At 53.8% G+C, this 21,948-nt stretch overlaps 1 protein-coding gene across 10 annotated transcripts in view; it reads right to left on the bottom strand.

The window, feature by feature from the left end:
* FRMD4A (FERM domain containing 4A) overlaps positions 1–21,948 on the bottom strand; it is a 522,413-nt gene that overhangs the window by 34,268 nt on the left and 466,197 nt on the right. For all 10 annotated transcript variants that reach the window (XM_036227032.1, XM_036227030.1, XM_036227019.1 and 7 more), the window contains 2 exons: positions 19,073–19,211; positions 13,605–13,746 (listed from right to left, as the gene is read on the bottom strand). In XM_036227032.1, the coding sequence (XP_036082925.1) occupies positions 13,605–13,746; positions 19,073–19,211 (281 nt within the window). The remainder of the gene's footprint in view (positions 1–13,604; positions 13,747–19,072; positions 19,212–21,948) is intronic.

The raw sequence follows: 21,948 nt of genomic DNA, 5'->3' as shown, positions 1-21,948 counted from the left end.
CTATCACCTCACACCTGTCAGAATGGCCATTATCAATAAATTGACAAACACAAGTGTTGGTGAGGATGTGGAGAAAAAGGGATTGTTGTGCACTGTTGTCGGGACGGCAAATGTGTGCAGGAATTATAGAAAATAGTACAGAGGCTCCTCACAAAATTAAAAATACAGCTACCATATGACCCAGCAATTCCATTTCTGGGTGTTTACCCAGAGGAAATGACCATTATCTTGAAAATGTATCTGTCCCTCTATGTTCACTGCAGCATTATTTACAGTAGCCAAGATATGGAAACAACCAAAGTGCCCATCAACAGATGAACAGATAAAGAAAATGCGGCGCGTACATACAATGGAATTTTATTCAGCCATTGAAGAGAAGGAAATCCTGCCATTTTCAAAAACATGGACAGAATCTGAGGGCATTAAGCTAAGTAAAATAAGTCAGACAGAGAAAGACAAATAGTATATGATCTCATTTCTATGTGGAATCTAAAAAAAAAAAAAAAAAAATCCTGAAATTATAGATACAAAGAACAAACTGGTTGTAGCCAGAGGCAGGGGGTAGACGATGGGGAAAATGGTTAAAGATGAAAGGCACAAACTTCCTGTTACGAGTGAATCCCGGGCTGAACGTGCGGCGTGGTGACTACAGTTAACAGGACTGTGTTGTATGTGAGCGCTGCTAAGAGAGTAGATCTCACGAGTTCTTATCACGACATAAAAAATTTGTACCTATGTGTGTCAAGTAAACTTATTGTGTGATCATTTTGCAATATGTACATATATCAAATCATTATGTTGTACACCTAAAATGCAGTATGATATCAATTATATCTCAATAAAAAAACAGAGAAGGCAGAGGAAGCCCATTTTCCCCAATGAAATAGAACCTATATTTCAATTCTTGAAGAGCATAGTATTGCATGTCAACTATAATTTTAAATTTTTTTTTTAATTGGAAAACAATAGAGAGATGAACCGTGGTCATAGGTTGGAACCTAGACATTTAAAGTTCTCAGTTATCCAGGAATTAAACAATAGAATCATTGCAATCCCAATAAAAACACCAGTGTGTTTTTGGGGCAAGGGGTAGGAATACGGTATTTCCACCTGAAACGTTTTTGCACAATTCAGTGAATGGATGACAGACATGAGACTAATCCAATCAAAATTCTCGGAGTCGACTGGTCTGTTTCTCCCAGCGGTAAAGAAGGCGTCTCAGAATGATAAGGCTAGAAAGGGTTCTATGCCTTTCCATCAAAAGCGCTGCTGTACTCAAATCATCCCCTTAAATACACCACTCTACTGACTTACTCAGTTTCTGAGCAGGGAACCCCATATTCCCTGTGACCGTGCACCTAGGTTCTTATGACCCTGATAATCAAGAATTCTCAGTGTCTCGGGATGTCATGACCCCACTTTGGGCGATTTTTCTCCCCTGCCCCATCCTGGTTCGAAATGGAGAAAATCTCACTGCAGAAACATACCATCTTTCTGCCTCCACAACAGCTCATAAAAATTACCTTGAGCAAAAAAGTAAATATTGTCAGTCACCCCCTTGGATGCCATAATTAAGGGGTACCTTTACTAAGATGATCTTGGTACAGAAATCCAGTACTTCTGAAGCCATTTCTTTACAGAAGCTACCTTCCACATCTTTACTCATTTGCGTACCTCTTTCTTGGATTCTATCACATGTCAATCACAGGTTTCCAAATTCGACAGCAAGCTCAAGCAAAAGTGTGCGACTCTTATGAGTCCTCTACTATCTCAGACACTAAACCCGCACGGTGTCAAGTTCATTAACACGTGATGGGACCGGCTCCTTTTTTTGCGGTTTTCTACTTCCTTAAGTCCATGATCGGCACTACCTTCAAGTTCACATCCGCCTAATGTCACGCCAATCGCATCCGAAGACACGGGGAAATGGAATGAGGTGCTCTCCGTCCCATCATCCAAAGAATTAATAAGAATGCACAATAATACTGGAAGGAAGTCAGACTTTAGAGTGAAAAAAAAAAAACAAAAAAACCAGGCTGGGGGAAACTTGGGTCCAAGAAAGATGAAAGCGCTTCGAGCTCACGTGACAATGTCCTTCTTTTCCTTCTCGCCCCTGCCTGACCTCCCAATAGGAAAGGATGTGGCGGGAAGTCTAATCTAAGGCTCGATACGCTCAAGGCTGGCAAGAGTCACGTGACACCGACCTCTGGGCAGGAAAACATGACATTTTTAGATCGTCTTGTGTCTAGGTACGGAACTCGTTAAGGTTTCGTCTTGAGTTACAGAGCTCATTAGTGCTACCTAAATGATTACTCATTATAATTAGCCTAAATTCCCAACCCACGTAAGACAGGCTGACGGCTCGAGAGGCCCTCTCCACGTCTGGCAGCACCAAGACTGGCTGGCTCTCTCACGTCTTTATTCTGGAAACCGTTTCACAAGGAATGTGGTGCCGGGCACCAAGTTCACCTTCTGCGAACTGAGCCGGCCCGCCTGGGGCCTGTGCATTCCTGTTTCAGCAGCAACCGGATGGCTGAAGAGAGGGGGGGCAAAACAGCTCTGGGTTTGGCGAACCCCAAACCACGCACTACAGGTGCGACCTCGGGCAAGCGACCTGCCCTCCTCGATTTGTCGTTAACGACTGACAGTGAGAGAACGCACGTACGCCACCACGGTGCCCGAAACGGGTAACCCCTCGATCTTGGGCAAAGATTTAACGTGATGGGTCCAAACGTATGTGCGCACACACATGCACGCACGCCCCGGCAGAATCGGAGAGAGAGAGGAATCGCTGCGATCACGTCCTCGCCACAGCTCGGGAGGGCACTGGTCGAAAAGAAGAACCTCGCTACGCAATTCAACGGACCGCGTGGGCTCCAAAGCTCACCCTCGAAAGGAGCGATACAGGGTCAGGCAGCCGACATGCCTTTGGGGCTGCTGTGGATGAGGGTGGGATCAGGGTCAAGAGGCTCTGTGGGTCCTGGGGCCCCCACTCTGCACACTTCAAGCCAGGACAGCTCCACGTTGACCTGCCTCGTGCATTCATGTTGCAAGATTGCATTTAGAAAGAGGTTCCAGTGCCATTATTTCTTCTAAAGAAACCCTCTAGTCGGGGCAAGGGCTGCGGGCTCTCTTTCAGAGCCTGCGGGGCCGTTACCTGCAACCAGGCAAACAGGACAATCACGAGGAAGCTGGTGGATACCCCGGCGACAGTTCCACAGAGAGAAGCTCAAGGTTGTCAGGAGAAGGAGCCCCAAGTGCTCTGTGAAGTTGAGGAGGTCCCTGCCACCTCCACACATGCCCTCTAGACAACCCCTGAACGGCACAGTCGACGTCCTAAAGGCAGGCCAGCAAGCTAGCCAGAAATCAAGTGACAGAGTCACTCTAGGAAGAAACCCCGGCAGAGAAGAGCCTTAGGGGTCCAGGTGAACGGGAGTCTCACAAACGAAAGATTTGTGAGCATATCCAAAATGATTCCAGACACAGAAATAATTTCAACTCAGCACCTAGACTTGGCGAATAAAGCTCTCTGTTGTGATGGGTTATCCATTTCCACAGGTGAGCCCTCACACATTCAAGACCACGCCAAGGTCATGAGGTCAGCCCCTCGGAAGTCAAAAAGACGTAAATCTGCTATCTTAGGGAGAGCACTGAAGGACGGGAAAGAAACCTGGATGCCATCGCCTGCCTGCTATTAAATGCAAAAACACCCTGAGTTACTAACCTCTCAGAGCCGTGAGGTCCCCACCTAGAAACGACCAGCTAATCGACCTCTGGGATTCTTCTAAACCTGAAACATCTCACTCAGGCGGCTTCCTCTTGCCCCCAGCGGTCATCTCTGCAGTTTCTCCAGGACGAACTGCACGCACAGAGCCATCTTCCCTGTTTTCTCGACCAGCCCTCCTCTAGAAAGACGAGCACCCTGCCAGCTCGGTCCTTCTTCCACGCACGGCGGCAGCCTCCGGTGGCGAGGGAGGGTCTCACCACCCACCGGCGCCTGGAGGACGTACTTTGCCATCTTATCGACGGACCGAAGCACGTGTCTGTAAGCTTGAGTGCTGAGTAAGAGTTTGATGTGAACTGTCTTTGGGATTAATGGAGGAGGAAGATGGATGGGTCGAGAGTAAGCTTTCAACTTTGACAGCTCGACCACACGGTGGCCAGCTCCCTGGCAAGGGCTGTCCGTCCAGAGAGAATGGAGTGGGAAGCAAGGGAACAGAGGTGACCTGAATGTTTTTGAAAGGCATAAGTAACATGTCCATACTCTGTTGCTGTTGTCTGTTGAAGCTGAGAGCGGTACCCAGTTTTTATGGGAAAGAATGGAGGGACAGGGCTTTGGAAAACGCACAGAGCTCTCGCGGCCTCCTGAGGCCGACGTCTACAGTCTAGGAGTTTGGAGTTAACGGGCCTGGGCTCGAGTCCCAGCTCCGCGATTTACTACCTGTGAGGACTTGGCAACGTGTCATGGCCGAGGTCTGTTTCCTCCCCTGTAATGTGGGAATGAACGCAGGACTTCTTCAGAAGTTGGGAGCATTAGATAACGCTTGAAAGAGGCCGAGGCCAGAGCTCGGCGTGTAAGGGCGACGTGAATTACTCGTCGTTGTTTGTACTAAATCATGTTCCAGACCCTCCACGTCCAGGCAACCAGGGGGGAGGAGGAGGGAAAGGAAGTGGAGTTTTACAGAACCCCTGACAGAAACTCCCCACATGTTCTATGCTTCATTTATCCTCATGGAAACAGTGCGACCGTTTTTAGAGGCGAGGTCACCGGGACTTGGGCGGGGCAGGGTGGGGGGGTCAGAGGAGCTGCAAGGTCAGCTCCGCCTGGTCTGTCTCCCCTCTGCGAGGGAAATGCCGTGAGGGCAGGCACTGCCTGTCCGGTCACGGCTGGGTAGCCACAGCAAGAAGTGTCCTGTGCAGTCACACCTGCCGCTCCGGCCCAGGCCCTGCCGTGGGGCTGCGGAAGGCCGGAGGGGAAGGAGCAGCTACAGTGCAACAAGTCTCTGCGGCACCTTCGTGCACAGGCGGGGTGGGGGAGACAGGTGACCGGGTGCGGGCCCCGCCCTCACAGAGCCGCCAACCAGAGCGCTGGCAGGGAGTGAGCCTCGCGCAGGGAGAGGCGCGGGCCAGTCAGATCGTTACCCTGGAGAGCTGAGGGTTACCCCGAGTCTGGTCTGCGCAGGTGAGGTGCGCCCCGCCTTTTCGCTCAGCGTTAGATCAGCTCTCTAATAAACCCCTCATCCCCGTCACCACTTGGTGACACGAGACTGAAAACACCGCCTTTTGTTTGGGGCTATTTGATGACCAGGTTTTGCTGCAAAGCCAAAGGCTTTTATAGAAACGGGTCACCCAAAGTCTGCCCGGTGGGGAGGAGAAAAAGATCTGTCCTCGAAGGAGGTTAATTCCTCCGAAACACGACCCGGGCAGTTTGGGCTACGCGCTCAAGGTCGTGAAGTCACTTCCAGGGGGTACGTGGGACCCTGCGAGCTCCCCAGACACCGTGGGAGTGACTGGCGGAGCTGTGGGGGAACCTGTTCTGCCACCTCTGGGGAAACTGCCATCCCTCTCCCCCTTTCCCTCGGCTGGGGAACCCCGGCCTCCAGGATGTGTGTGTGGGGGAGTGGGGGGCATCGCACGCAGGGCAGGGCCCCTCCCCCGGCAAGCACACCCACAGCATCCCCGGTCAGCTGGGGTGGAGAATTCCCGCCACCTTCCCAAAGACCCTGGACCACTCAGCACCCGATGCGAGTGTGCATGCTCCGGAGAGCCCGTTCCCGGGCCCTGTGGCTCGTGTGCCCCCACGCAGAAGCAACCCTGACGACCAGACACTGATCTCAGAAGACAGAAGGGGTGCTCTCCTCTCTGAGGGGAGAGGAAATCAGAAACGAGACAGACAGAGCCCCAAAGAAGAAAAAATCTGCTGTCCTAAATGGAAGCAAAGGAAGGGGCAATCTGGACCTCCGGGAAAGAAAAAAACGAACAACCCCAAAAAACCAAAGGCATATTCCCAGCAGATACCCCGGGAACACATACGAGGAGAAGTTGTGACCCCTTCTTTACGATGAAGAGATATTTACGGATCCCCACATTCGAAGTCCTACGAGACGGCGTGGAATAGTGCCACGTTGCCGGGACCGGCTCAGAGAACTCAACGCTCGCTCGGAGAACTTCTCTCCAGGGTCGGAAATGGTAAAAATAAAATTATTCACTTGAAAGAGCCGTGTGGCAGCGCTTCGAAAAGCCAGCGCCTTGCGGTGGCAGCCGGGGGTGTCTGTCTGTCTGTCTGTCTGCGTGGCCAGAGGCCACGGCGCCACGGACTCTCACGTGGCGAAGAGGATGAATATAGCCAGGGAGGGAGGGAGGGCGCCAAGAAGCGGAACAACCGCTTATGGAAACGAGCGGCCGCGTCTGGTAAAGACCTACTGGGAACTACCGCTGTTCACGAGTCACATGTACGGTTTCCATTTCTTATGCCGAGAAACGAGGGGGCTTATCTTTCCGGCTCCAAGCGTCTGTTATTCTATGGCCATACTGCGAGGGCTGGTCCGAGCGGGAACCGAGCGATTGATGCCTACGAGAGCTGACAGCGACCTCTCTTTCCCGGTGATTAAAACTGCATTCTTGGAAAGCCGTTCATCTAGGGTGCCCCTTATCATTCTGTCCTCGCTCTCCCCAGTGGGTCCATCAATATTCCTTTATTAGGAACACCTGAGTGCGTGCATGCATCCGTACGGACGGATTTATTGGGTTTTATTTCCCCAGTATGAGGCTGGAGAGGGACAACCATCCTATTGTCTCCATGCTGAGTCAGGCCCGTCCTGCTCCAACAAGTCCAGAGCCATCCGTTCCACAGAAAGCGCTTTCGCCGCCCTCGCTGGTGGCATCGTCCAGCGAAAACACAGGCTGGCAGGAGCTGAGCCTCGGGCGGTGCCCGCGGGGCTGCGCCCACCTGCAGAGCCCTGAGCTGAGGGGCCAAAATGCAAGACCCTGGAGTCCTGCCTGACAGCAGACCGGAAAGGGAAGGGACGGGCAGCGGGCGGCAGAGACTTTCAAGAGGCTAGATGGAGAGAGATGTAGGGAGGAGAGAAAGGGAGCGCAGAAAAGAAAGGATAAAGACAAATAGAAAAAAAAACAAGGCCCAAACACTGTGGTTCGTGCCAACGTCAGGCAGCGTGTTTGGAGCCGACCGGAGCGGAGACCACAAAGCTGGAAGATGAGTATCACACTGCCGGCCCGTGCGCGGCGACCAGATCGCTGGCACCCTCATTGTTTCATCGGTTATGAATAAATTCCCGACAAAGGGAGGAAGGAAGTGCCCGCACTCAGAGAGCGAGGATGCGGGAAGCTTGGAGAGATGCTCGCAGTCTGGCCCCAGGCACAGTGAGGCCCCCCGGGCTCAGCGCGGTGTGGGAGAGCACAGCACACTGCAGAGACAGAGACAGAGAGACAGAGAGACAGAGAGAGAGAGAGAGAGAGAGAGAGATAGAGAGAGAGAGATCCCTTCTAAACCAAATTGTCACCGCATTCTTCACAATCCTGCTGACGGCAGGGGAGATGACTCAACTGCCATCTTGTTCCTTTTTACAGAAGCAGCAAGTCCTTTTGTTTTACAGAGAATGGGTCGCTCACGCCCCTGCATTTCCATTCCAGAAGGCAACACTGGCCCTTTGGTTCTGTTTCTTTAAGAAAGGGTGCACAGTACTGGGGTGGTTAATGCAGTAAGCCAGGAGGACCTGTACGACGCTGGGTGTTTCCTAAGCAAGTTTGTGCCTTTTCTTTAAGTAGGCTGAGAGCAAAGCTCACCTCCCCTGGCCCCTACACGCCCACCCACTGGAATCAGCATTGTTCCCAGCGGCGGCAAAGCCCGAAACAATGCTGAGGACAACCCCGCACACCCTCCCACACTCCCGGGAGCTCTGAAGAGGCCAGGCGAGCCCGGCTTCAACAACAGGTCCGTTGTTTTCTTTGCTTTTTGTTTTGCTATTCCATTTTTTCACCCCTCCTCTCTAATCCTTTCTAAGATTTCAAGAAATGGGGGTAGGGAAGACAGGAATAAACCTAAGTTCCCACAAAAAACCATTTCAGGGTTTGGTTTTGTTTTGTTTTGTTTTTGGGAACTCTGAAAACATCCTAACCAAACGGTCTGAATCCACAGTTGTCCTCTCGAACTCTATCCAAACCTCCAGAAACTGGTTACCTGAAGCACATGTGAGCAAAAGCAACCGCCTCGCGGGCAGAAGGAACACATCGCTGGAGTGCTCAGTCTGCAGGTGTACTGAGCACCGGCCATGGGGGGTCAGGCTCGTGGAGGGCAGGGGTGGGGCTCTGCCTGGCTTGGGGGCACTGCCTCAACATCCCCTCTTCCAGGGGACCCCGGGAAGGCCGGGCAGTCTCTTAGCAGATGCGTTCTGGGAGCAGGGGCCGCCACAGCCCCCTCACAAACGGACTTAGGATGTGGGTTCCAGACCTTCCTGGGGTCTGAATCCCATCCGGTACTGGAGCGGGAGGCGAGGACTTGATCCCGCCTGACACGGGCCTTGCAGCTCAGGCTCAGCAGGCTCACGACCTCTGAGGGTCTCCACACGGGGTGGGGGACCCCAATGTATCACCGCCAAAGAATGCGGGGGTCCTGGCCCCAAGCCTTAACACATCATTTTAACTACGCAGACCTTTCCTATTTGTAATACGAGCTGCTGGCTCAGGGCACGAGTGACTGTGAACTTCTGACTTCCTGAACAGAAAGCAGTGATGTTCATTTCTTTAGCGTCCGAAGTCTCAGATATCACATGCCGGACTTCGGTCATTTTAAAGGTGATTAATTACATGGCCGAAGTTAAATAGGAAAATCGCCTCCGAAGTTATGACTAGCTTGGAAATATTTTCATCTCTGTTTTACACCAGCGAACAGTACGCAAACTCTGCGGAGAGAGGGCCCGTAACTTTTCGAATGCTGTGTATAGTGCCTAGCCAAGTGTGGGAGCTAGAAAAAATGCCTATGCCACAGGAGTATCACAGCGTGAGGTGGCTCGGTTACACCACAGTTCGAGTACAGACAAGGCGCTGGAAGGATGAACCACAGACACCCGGGATGGACCTGATTCACGGCAGCAGCCTGATCTGACAAGATTTAACCTGTAAGAGTTTGATGCCAGCGTGACCAAAGTGACCGGATAGCATCTTGAGGGGAAATGCCGGTGGCGGGTATGTGAGGGTTCTTGGCAAGGCCCAAGACGCCACGCACTCTGGGAACACAGAAGGTTCCTGAAATGCCTCAACGTGCAAGACTCTCGCCGGTATTCTTCGAAATTTAACGTCGACAACCGTGAATCCTCGACGCCGGTCTTGGCGATGATTCTTTGAAATGGGCACCAAAAGCGAAGGCCCCAGAAGCAGAAACAAGTGGGACCACGACAAGCCGGATGATCACGTAACCTAACCCGCTCACGCAGACTAGCAGGTAACCTAGCACAGGTTAACCTTTGTTTAGAGTTTATAACTTCGCCTCAATGCACCTGTCACCTCACCTAGATCACTTTAACACGTATAAGGTTTCTGTAATGCTCTCTTGCAAAGTCGCCGAAAGTTTCACAGGAAGACCAAGACTTAGATGTTTGCCCATACCTCTGCACACCCTGACGATGACTGGTTGCTAGAACTGTTTTTCAGGAACCAGCCCAGGGTGTTCTGCAGGACCAGGGGGCTGAGCCAGATGAAACCGCCTGGGACAGGCCGGGGCACCCTGAAAAACCCTCCAGGGACCTCACGAACTTTCCTCATTATGCCCTCATTATAATATGAGTTCCTGAACACGAATGTATGCAGAGCCATGTTCCTCACCACGTGCATGTGCTGGAATGTCCCCACCTGTCCATGCCATGACAGGGCCTACCTCAACGTTGATACACGGTTTCCCGTGACAGAGATGGATTGCGCACACTGCAGGGGATACGCTGCTCTCAGAATGAGCCTCAGGGTGCCCCAGTTTGCTGGCTTGCAATAAAGTTCCTTCTCACAAAATCATCTCAGCGCTGTCTTTTGGCTGGAACTACCAAGCATTTGGACCCAGTTCGGTCCAGTAACAATTCAAGGTTACTGTCCAAAATATACAAAGGACTCATACAACCCAATAGCAGAACACGACCAATCTGATTTAAAAACAGGCAGAGAATCTGAATAGCTATCTTCCCAAAGAGGACGTATGCATGGCCAAGAGACGCGCAAAAAGACGCTCGACATCACTAGTCATCAGGGAAATGCAAATCAAAACCACGATGAGCTATCGCCCCATACCTGTCAGAATGGCCATCATCAAAAAGGCAAGAAATAACAAGTATCGGCGAGGGCGTGGACAAACGGGAACCCTCGTGCACTGCTGGTGGGAATGTAAACGGGTGCAGCCGCTGTGGACAACAGCACAGGGAGCCTCGAAAACACCAAAAATAGAACCACCACATCATCCAGCAAGCCCACTTCTGGGAATTTTGCCAACTTCACCCCCATGTTCATAGCAGCATTATTTATAACAGCCCAGATATGGAAACAACTTGTGTTCATCACTGAATGAATGGATAGATGTAATGTGGTGTACACACACACACACACACACACACACACACACACACAAGAATATGATTCAACCATAAAAAAGAAGGAAGTCTTGCTATTTGCAACAACATGGATGGACCTTGAGGACATTAACCTAAGTCAAGCAAGACAGAGAAAGGGAACAGACTGGTGCTTGCCACAGGGGGTGGGTGAAACGGATCAAGTTAAAATGCACAAATTTCCACTTATAAGTCATAAACGTAAAACAAAAAAAAATTTTTTTTTTTTAATTGTGTACTGAGCACCTACTGGGTGTTAGGCTCTGTGCTAGAGGTAGAACAAAGAATCTGCAAATAATTAACTTCTCAAAATGCTTTTAAGGACTACTTATTAGACACTTTTCTTTTAAAGTACGAGGCAATGGATGAAGGAGAGAAGGCAACTAACTGATCGAACAGCATACTGGGTTCTATGTATCATTTTCTGAACAGAAGATAGAAGGAAGGTCTGGCGAGTATAACAGTGTTTAAGTCAGCGTTGCCCTCACAGCCCGTGGGAGTGCGTGACTCAGAGCGTTCTCAGCAAGCAGTTGGGCAAGAGGACGCGAAAGGACCGAAAGCAGGGGGCAGGGGGCCAAGCACCCGGGGCTTGCCTCGTGAAGGCGTCTTCTCCCAGCACAAGACAAGACCAGGGGGCAGCAATCGGCAGCCCAGGAGCAAAGAGCAGATCTACGGGTCCTAGAAAGGCCCTGGGTGACTGACGGACATTCTGTGTTCTCATGGGCTCTCCCTCCACTGCCCCCTTGTCTTTCCTAAGCCGGGGAGCGGGACCTCCCCACGGAGCCTCAGCCTCGCATGCAAGGGCCATTCTTCAGGCTCCGCGTGCGGGGCTGGGCAGGCTGCTGCCTGGCCGGGTCGTGGGGCACAGCGCGCACCTCCCGGCCTCTCCTCTGGGCCGCTTTCCTCCTGTTCAGCGGTGCGGCCGTCTCAGGCAGGGAAAGGGCGGAGGGGTCAGTGTCCACGAACGCCCGCAAGCCACTGAGAGTGGGGAGGGCAGGGGGCCTTAGCTGCCTCCGTCAACCCCCAAACAGCTTACGTTACCAAACACGTGGGATAAAGATGCTTCTATTAGGCGTGGAAGTGAATTCAGCAGGGAGGTTTTCTTTTAACTTCCGGCCCACCAGACTCATGGTTAACGCCCAGCCGATGGCAGTGACAGAGAGGGCCTGCTTTCTAGTCTGACAGATGCCTGGATCTCATTTCTGAGGGTTGAGCGACGTCAGTTCCTTGACAGGAGGTTTGGGGCTCCTGTTCACACCCTCGTCTGCACCTGCTGTTGGGTTACTGCCTTGCACCCCTGGAGACTGCAGACGGTCCAGGGCCGAGGATTAAACGTGGGAATACCTGGGTCCTGTCTGTGACCCTGAGCCACACAGCCACCTCAGACTCTCCTCTCTTACTTAGTAAGAAGAGTGGCTCCCTGGGTCCGCCCCCAGAGCGGCAGGATCAGCATCGCCTGGGTCCTTGTCAGAAATGCAAGTTCTCGGGCTCACTCTGGACCTACAGACTCAAACACTCCCAGGCTGCAGAACCACTGTCTGCAGTTGAGGGGCCCTCTGAGTTCTGGTGCCCACGGGGGTTGGGGACCCCCGAGCCGGATGGTCATTCTCCTTCTGGGAACCACCACGCCACGTTCGGGAAGGATGCAGACATCCAAGTGGGGGTGTCGCGACAGCGGGAACGCACCCCTCGCTGAGACCTTAGGCTGAGCTGGGCTGGTTCGTGGCTGGGCAAATCGAGGCCCGAGTCTGAGATGCCAGATCCTAGCGGAGGTGAGGAGTGTCCAGGGTTCGAACACAGGGGTGGGCTCTGGCCTGCCCTTCACCATTCGGCAGGGGCTGGGTGTGGCCTAGGCTTCGAATGGCACATTCCTCGATAAGAGAAGACACCATTCTCTGTCTTCCTGTAAACCTCCCAGGCCTCAGAAATATCCACCGTCTGGCACACCACATTAATGCAACATTCTTTGAAGAATCTGAGGCGGGGGAGGGTTTACGGGAATCCTACGGTGACCCAGCAGAGGTAGACCCGCGTTTTGTGGGGCCTGGAGCTTATGCATTTTCAGTGGCTCTATTTAAGAAAACGAGGGCACAATCTATTATTGCGTTTGCAAATGTAACAAGAACACGTGGCCAGAAGTGACACATTTACAGAAATGAAGGCACAGGGCAAAGACTTCTTGCCGTCCTTTCACGGCTCGGAGGCAAGGCTCCGCTGTCCCCAAGAACCATCGGGCTCTGACCATGTGGCCTGGGGAGTGACCTGCATCAGCGAAACTTTTTGCCGTTTCCACACGTCTACCGCTTCCCCCTCGCTCCCTGCCCTCCTCACGCCTGCTCCTCCTCCCGTCACTGCAGCCAACGGCGGCCCTTCTCCCGAAGTCGGCTTGACGAAAGCCTCAGGGCTTTTCTGTCCCTCCCAACGTCTCCTGACAAAATGACTTGCCCACAGAAAGAGACGGAGGAACCAGGGCCATTGACGCTCAGTTTCAAAAGCCGCTTGATCGCTCTGCCACACTCCGCGACAGCCAGCCTCTGCGGTGCGAGCTGTCACGGGTAAGCTGGGCTTTGCAAAGTCCCCGAGAGGTTCACTGACGAACGGGATGTAGTGCCTCCGGGTGCCACATCCCTGACCTTCAGCCCTTGCTCGGTATGATTCTCCGTTAACGACATTCGCGTGAACCCCACCTGCTGTCCCTGTAGGGGACACACCTGACCGTCATGAGCTTGGAGACGCCTACACGACCAACATCCCTTCCCACGCCCAGTGGTTCCCTGCTTCCTTTCCCCTGCCCTTGACACTTCGCTCAGGTTCCCATCCGGCCGGAAAACCTCGGTCTCAAAGCCAGAGCCAGCTCCTGGCGAGCCGCCAAGCTGCCCCCTCGGCTGCCGCCTGCCCCCCGCCCTCCCTGGGCCCACCCCGGGGTCAAGGCCACCACCCTTCCGCAGGACCATCTCCCACATCCTCAGGAGGGCACTCCCAACCCCGAGGCCTGCACACCTGAGGACAGGAGGCTCCCGCTGCTGCCGCTGATGATCTTCCCCTTGCTCCCCATGTTGGCCAGCTTCGAGGTCTTCAGGGTCCCCGTCTCGGTCAGGTCGATGGCGATCTCGCTCAGACTTCGTGCGGCATGGATTTTAGACTAGAGTGAGAAAGGCAGCCAGGTCACACAGGGGGCATTCGCCTCTGAGAGACAACGGGAACCACTCGCCTGCTGGGAGTCCTGACATGTAGCAAGCCCACGCATCTCCCGACCCACGGCGTTTTGTGTGTGTCCCTTGGCCCTGTCACTCGTCACTGAAGCCTGCTGTGGGGACGGCTCCAGAGCTGACATGGGTGATGAGTTTCCTAAGCCTATTAGTCCACAGGCCTAAGAGCGGGGACTTTGGAGTCAAACAGACATGCCTCCCTCCCTCCCATCCTCTCTACCTAGTTTATATCTCTCAATAAACAGTAACAATTATAACTATTCTGTATCTAAAGGAGGAAAAATTTTTTTTCAGTTTTGTGAAAGACGTCAGAGCTATCTGAAACAAACTTACGAAATTCCAATATATTCGGAGGCATCTACACCTCCTAAATTGTTAGCCACGTGGCCATGGCCAGTTTAGAGGCCTGGGGAGTGACAGCCCCCTGACCCTGTGAGCGCGGCGTGTGTGGCTGTAAAACCCCTCGGCAGAAGCTCCCCGGGACACTCGAGTGCCACCAATAAGCACCCAAACACGGCGCTCTGCTCCTATTTGGCACCCGAATCTTCGGATTCTGGTTAACACTCCAGTCCATTTATTTCGCATGCGGATCGGCCCCTATTTGGCTAACAGGAGCAGCCGGCGAGCAGGTCCTCCTGGAAGCTGCCGTGTGTATGCAGTAAGGCCACCTGCTGCAGTTACTACCTTTGGTGAGTAGAACGGGCCAGCATTTCCTGCGCTTGAATTTGACATCTGCCTTACTTCCTTCTTCAGGAAATCGGTCTGTGTGACAGCGCTCAAGGCCGCGGGCTTTCCCGGGACCAGGGACTTATGAGAGGAGCTGTCGGGGCTGGTGTGTGTACCCCAGGCATCTGCTCATCTTTCCGTGGCCGCTGACAATAGCACGCGCGTGGCTGGCGGCAGATGAGGTTGCAGCCACCTCGCGTGTGTTCACGCCTGGCCCGTGAGACCGAGTCTTCCCCGTACACAGAAGCCGGCAAAGGGTGAGTGACGGAGGCGTGGAAGGGAAGGCGCCCCACCTCCCTCCCCGTATTTGTATCCTGCGCTCAGGCGCCCCTCCCCGCCATGTTAAGAAAGCCTGGGGGACAGAGGGGGTTCAGAGACTTGCTGCTTGTCCTGCTCACGGGCGTGAGCTGCCTTCCTCTCCACTCTCTCCATCCCTTAGGCCCTTCCTCAGCTGACAGCTCCGTTCCTGACCTCGACTTCCGTCCCTGCATTCAGGACCAGGCCACCTTTTGCAAGGAAGAAGTTAGGACTTCTTCCTTGTTCATGAGACAGTCCGGCTGCCAGGCCCTGGCTGGGCTCTGATCGGCAGCAGAAGCCGGAAGGGCCTTGCCTTTCCTTCGACACAGCGTATCCACTGGCTGCGCTGTCTCCTCCAGGCAAGCACAGAAAGCATGGTCTGTGCCTTCCTTTCTTTGCATGTGACCTTGACCATGGCCCACGCTTCGATGAAAAGGAGCCCACACCTGCAGTCATGGACGGGGACCACCTCGGCGTGCCGCCCAGTCAGAAAGGTCTGGCCTGGAATCCGGCCTCTTCCCAACGAATCCCTCTTTGACCTTGATCCTCAACCTCTGACCCTCAGATCCTCGTTTGAGAACATGGAGATCTGAAAACCCACATCACAGAGTTGTGACAAGGACTAAATCCGATGATGCACGCCAAGGCCCTTGGAGCACGAATCAGGTGTCGGTCAGGGCCCGGCCCTGATCTGCTAAATGACGTTACACTGACGACGACTCGGTCCGACACTGTGGGGACGCCCGGACCCCACTTCATCTCACCCCGCCACCCCGCCCCGCCACACACCCATCTCATGCAGAAACCGGACCGGCAGAGACCCTTCCTGAGGGTGACTGGGTCCTTAGCAGTTTTAGGAACTGCTGGCTTCTCTCCACACTGACCAAATGGACCCTGTGGAGAGAGGACGATAAAGGGACACAGGAGCTGATGGACAGTCTCCTTGCAAGGTCGTCTTCGGACCGGTTTGCTGTGTGTGTGTGTGTGTGGGTGTGGGTGTGGGTGGGTGGGGGAGGAGCTTGCCAAATGAAGCGTTATTACCGATATTCTGCAAGGGAGGTTTCACTGTCCCCCCTTTGATCTGGATGGGATGAAGACTTGATTCCGGGGAGGGGCGGGGGAGGGGCAGACGGAAGGAACCACGTTGGGGCTGGGAGCCAAGTCGAGGCGGCGGCGCCACTCTGAGTTCAGAGGAAAAGTGTCTAACGTGTACTCTAAACAAGCTGAGCTCGCGGACGCCTCCTTCTGAAGTCTAAAGACATTCCTCGGCTCTGGGCGGAAGAGGCTGCCGGGGCCCGGCGGACTTTTCTGATCTCTTGGGGTCAGCGCATACGGGTTACCGACCGACCGTAACTGGTGCCTTCGCAGCCTGTCATTCAGGATGAGCCCCAAGAAACCACGCCATGGGGCCCCCTCTCCACGGTCTGTGGTGATTGGGTAGGGGGAGGGTGTGTGTGTGTGAGACAGAGACATATGCACACGCCGTGTGGGGGAGGGAGGGAGAGAGGAAGGGGTTGGTTTTCCTTAAACGATTTACATAATGACCCTGAGAGAAGAAAACAACTGGGCGCCAGGGAAGGAGCGGGAGCCTTCTTGGCCGGCCACCCCTGCTGACTCAACTACGAGACCGCACTTGTTTCTGGGGTTGACAGGCATCGCCTGGGAGGCCTGGCTTCCCCGCGGCCCTTCAGAGAAAGGAATGGTTGGCATGGCCCCATACGGGAGAGTGTGAAGCAACGGACAGGTGCCAGCCAACTCTGGCTGCTCAGAAAGTTCTGGAAGCTCTTCATCCCGGGCCTGTCGGCCGCCACTCGCCAGAGGCCACTCTGTCCACCCACGGGAATCACCAGCCCCCTTGCATAAAGAATGACATTCCGGAAACAAGAGGTGTTGTAACTGCTAAGGGGAATTTTATCACCTCTGACTTAACGTGGGGGCCTTTAAGAGAATTTACACTAAGCGTGGGGCAGGGGAAGGCGTGCTGGATTAATGAATGACGATGATAAAAGACCATGATAAAAGACCGCACATTGTCTCCTAAAGCAACTTCACTAACACTGCATCTTTGGACGGACCAATAATTCCCGCCAGGAATTTCCCTCCCTGTTCCCTAACTGGGGAAAACAAAGCAAGCCTCAGACTTCCCCGGGGGGACAACCCGGGTCTCGCCTGTCCCGGGCTGAGGAACTGGTTCCATGAGAACCTCAAGGGCTCCGAGGCATCTCCGTGAGCCTTCGAACTGGACCGGGAAAGTTCTCCATCTGGAGCGGGCTCATTTCCTTTGGCCCCCTGGGGCTGCCAGGGACACAGAGGGCTGAAATCTCCCCGTTGCTGTGGGCATTTGGTTTGGCCTCTTGAAAGACACATCTTGTCAAGAAGTGTTCCTTGACCATTACTTTTTGAGGTGTATTTGCGGCCTCGGTGGGCTGACCAGTAAGCCTGCTGAACGAGGCTTCTCCACCTGTAAGAGCCTGGGGATCTAGACAGGAACGGGCCTCCTGAGACATACCTGAGACTTTGAGCAAAAAAAAAATGCAAAACGGAACAAAAGACGCCCCTAAAAAAAACAGCACAGGGGAAGGGGCTCAAACACCTAACGTAGCATCCTGATCATTAGGGTGAGATACGCTTTTCCTTCTCCACGTTCCAAGCCTTGGGGTCGGCGCACGGGGGGTCTGCCTGCACGAGGACCTGGCAGTGGGGTCCAGGAGGCCTGCCAGACCCTCCACCCTCGCCCATCACCGAACAGCAGGATTTGGAATCAAGCGTTCTAAGGTTCTGACCCCAGCTCTTGCCACAGGAGGGCAAAATGCCGACACCCACCCACTGTCTCAGACCAAAGCATGAGTCAAAAACGCTCTGGCCACCCCCCCCCCCCCCCCGATTCTTTTGATCTAATCAGGCCTCAGACTCCCGTGCCAGAGCCCGTCACCACTGCAGAGCTGTGGAATACTCTCACGGTTCCTAACGACAGAACTGCTCCGCCCTGTGCCCATGCGCCCCGGGGAGTGACCAAGCAGGGGCAAGTGAGGAGCCGCAGGCAGGCGCTGACTCCAGGCTGCATTACACCGCCTCGAGGCTATGCTTCCTTTCTTCCTGTGTTCCTCCTCTCCCTCTCTCTCTGACCTCCCCCGGCTCTCCCCCTCCATGCTCGTCCCCCAGCCCCGGAAAGAGAAACTCCACCCAGACTGAAAATAAGGCCAAAGGGGATGCCGAAAGGATCCGCGAGGCACCGACCCAACGAGCCTGGGGCCCAGGCGGCCAGGGTCCTGCCCCCTCCCCCCTCCCAGGCACTCACGCAATGGGGCGCACCTCCCGCGGTGGTGGCCCCCAGCAGGTCCCTGGCAGGCCAGGGGCCGTCTCCTCTCCAGCTCTGCGTTCCACCCCCAGCCCCGCCCCAAGGCAGCAGGATCTGCAGAAAGGTGCAGAGCCCATCTTGATACGGCACTCAGCCTCCCGGGGTAATGAACGGGAGTGGCTTTTGGGGGGAAGGCAGGGGGAGCATGGCAGACAAAGCTGGAGGAAGAGGGGGCCGTGTGTTGACATAAGCAGTGTGTGAACCGAGGAGTCATCATTCTCCCACCCACAGGGGTGCGTCTGGAGTGGGGCTGGGTCCAACCCCCCTTGAACGATTGCCGTGTACCTAGGCCCCAGGCTCCGGGTCCACCTGAGGGAAACAGGGTGGTTGCCTTTTATTTTCATTTTTTTCCACTGTTTCTAGTTTTGCATTTTTAAAAAACGGAGCTGGCAGCTGGAAAAGCCTGGAGGGTTTTCACAGCCATTATCCTAAACAGCTAGGAGGTGTCTATGAGTCCAGAACGGTTACTTTTCTTTCTCCTCCTCCAAACAGAAAACAATATGCCACTGTTTAAACACCAGGAAGGGCCTGCCTGCTTGCTCCTAAGAAGAGGTTCTCGAGGGTCAAAACCATGGTCGGAATTCCTGAGGAATTCCGACCTGGCTGGAGTCGACGGCCTGAGTGGCTCCGGCTGTAGTCAGCCCAGAGCCTCTTGACCAGCTGCAAGGAACGTGCCCTCTGGAAGAACTGGTCTCATTCCTCCTATGGCCCTGAAGGCAGGTCTGTGCCCATGCACACCTCAGGACAAGGGACACAGTGCCTCCCCGCCCACCCTAGACCAAGAGGACGCGATCCAGACGGGGGCCCGTGTCTGCCCTCAGCTTGGTGCAAGGTGTGGTCACGGCAGAGTCCCTCCCAGCCCCAGGACAGAGACCTACCTTGCTCTGCTTCCGGTCCAGGTAGAACTGGTGCTGGCTGATGGCCATCGCCCAGATGGACTTGATCAACGCTGGGCACGCATACCACGTGTGCACCGCGATGCCGCTGTGTCCGAACGTCCTCCTCGTCACAGAAGCCCTGGGAAGCAAGGCTCAGAAGGGTCAGCCGAGCTCGTGACTAACTGCAACGATCAGCTCTCACTGAGACCCCGCTGGCTCCTCAACGCCCTGACGTGAGGCGGCAGGTGGGCCTGCGCACACATGCACATGCACACACACACTCTCGTTCTCTCTCGCGCAGGTAAACTGGCTACCGAAGGACATTTCGCATTACTTTTTAAGTAAAAGTTGTGTTTAAGGTATACAGGATGGCCTGATACACTTGTACATAATGAAAGGATTACAGTCAAGCTAATCACTGCATCATCTCTTCCCATGCTTACTTTTTTTTGTGATGAGAATACCTGAAGCCTACTCTCTCGGCACATTTCCAGGATACGATGCAGCATGATTAACTGCTGGCCCCACACTGTCCGTGCGTCGGATCTCCGGACTGACTCACCCTGCATCGGTACCACTCAGCACCCTTTGACTGACATCGACCCATTTCCCCACCTACCCTGCTGCCTGCCGCCCCCCAAGTATTCGACTTTGTTAGATTCCACTCATGAGATTGCACAGGTCCCTTCTTCTGTGTCTGGCTGATTTCACTTAGCATCATATCCTCCTGTTTCACACATGTTGCAAATGGTAGGACCTCCTTTTTTGAGGCTGAATAATATTCCGCTTCATAAAAACATCACAATTTTTTTCATTCATTCATCTGTCAACAGACACTTAAGTTGTTTCCACGTCTTGGCTACTGTGGATAATGTTAATCGTTTGATTTACTGGCTCCTTGGGATTCAGAATTGGACCAAGCCTCTGCCTTGCCTGAAGATGGGTCATTCTAGGTCGGAGCTCTTGGCATTGGGCCAAGATAAACTTTAGAGACAGGAAGAGCCTTTGACAATGTCCTTTAAGTAGGCAGTGCTGCCTGCTGTGAAGGATGAGCCGGGCTGATGGCCCCAGGCCACCGCCTCTGGGAAATTGTGAGGGAATCAAGACTTAAGAGTTACTCTAAATGTTCCTTGAAAGAGTCCAGTTGTCAATTTCAATACATTCAGAGGGTGGAGAGGGTACAAAGGATCAGGAGAGGGAAGGCAGGAAGAAATGAGCCTCGCCAGTCCCTCCCCACCACCCCGACTCCCTCCACAGCCGCCTTCACGGAGGAGACGCCGAATGCACAGCCGACTGAAAGAATGGAGGTCGAAACACAGGTCCCGACACAGTTCACCGCATCCACGGCACTGGGGGGAGAAAAGCTACATGATAACGTTCTCACGGAGGTATGTGTCATGAGACAGGCAGGTTGTTATGCGGGTGAGATCTGAGGACATGTGTTTGTATGCACGTGTGTGTGTGTGTGTGTGTGTGTGTGTGTGTGTCGTGTGTGACGGGCTTGCGAGGTGCTGGGTCAGTGGGTGGGGTCTGAGGCATCTAACGTGTATGCCAGAGGAAAATGTGTGTTCTCAAGATTAAGATATCTAACTTGGAAGAAACGGCGTAGCCATGACTTCTGAATAATTACGTGTATTTTTTTTTTTTTATGGCACGTTTGCCCTTGAAAAATGTTTGAAGCTGCTCCCATCACCTTCCCTTGGGGATTAAAGCTTTAACGGCGGTCTTCTTCAGACCCACTTCTGAGAGGAAATTCGAATCTGGTGGTTGGTGATGCTGACTCCAGGAGTTAAGAAAAAATGCCAGCACACAGCCAGAAAAAAAAAAAAAAAAAAGCAAAAAAAAAAACGGAAAAGGAGCTGGCGAGAGTGAGGAAGAAACCCCCACAGCTGCTCCGTAGATTTAAGAAGAAACCGTGACCTGAACTATCCATGGCGGCTCCTGGGAGTAAATGCCTATTTTTTTTTCCTCCCAGAAAAGCTGAATTAGAAAGGAAAAGCAACTGAATTAGAAAGGAAAAGTAACGAATCATAGGGACTGCAGGGAGAGCTGCAGCAGGCTAGGTGCGTCCACCTCCCAGGTGGCGGGCGGTGGAGGAAGAGCTAAGAAGCTTTCAGGTCTGGATGGTTCCAGGCGACCCACAGGGGCGCCTGAATCGGACCCTCTGAGAGCTGTTCCCCTGCCCCATGAGTGAGTGATCTCTTCCCCGTATCTATCCCTTCAGGCTCTTCCCACTTTTCTGTTTTGCCTCAGAAACCGTGTTCCAGGCCTGGGAACCACAGAAACGGGGCCGGGCGTCCGGTCGGGGTGCGCGTGCCGGAGAACCAGTCCTCCCTGTGCTCCTTCCTGCCTGCCTCTAGCCTAACAGGCGGTTTTCCTCCAGGGGACCCAGTCCTGCTCTGTGCTCTCGCCGCCTCGGGCTCATTTTCTCCTCTCTTCTGCCCACCTGGCCGACATCTTTGTCCCCGAGGGCCACCTTGAGCTTTTTAAAGCTTGGTCGCCCCTGGAGGTTCGGCTCAGCCCTCTCTCCTTTTGAAGAAGCCTCTCCTGACCAGCCTGGCTCCTGGTGACCTTCAGCAGTTATGGCCTGTGCCTTCCGGCGCTCGGTGCCTGCTGCCCTGGGGAGGGTGTAGCAGGGTGGCACGTGAGTTTTGGGGTCAGGCCCCCTGGGTTCGAGTCCTGCCTCTACCACTTACTCGCTCTTTGTAACCTAGATACGGCCACTTCTTTCCTCTGTGCCTCAGTTTCCTATGGAATCACGAAGGTTGCTATTTCCCGGGGTTACAGGGAGGACCCAGTGAGGTGAGTAACGTGAACAAGTGTTGAGAACAGTGCCGAGCTGCGGCGGACACTCAATAAACACCACGTCTCTTCTT

Source organism: Rousettus aegyptiacus, unplaced genomic scaffold (genome assembly GCF_014176215.1).
Source record: "Rousettus aegyptiacus isolate mRouAeg1 unplaced genomic scaffold, mRouAeg1.p scaffold_m13_p_10, whole genome shotgun sequence".
NCBI classification, from domain to species: Eukaryota; Metazoa; Chordata; class Mammalia; order Chiroptera; family Pteropodidae; genus Rousettus; species Rousettus aegyptiacus.
Note: the sequence above shows the minus strand (reverse complement) of the source record. Positions and strands in the feature narration are given on the sequence as shown.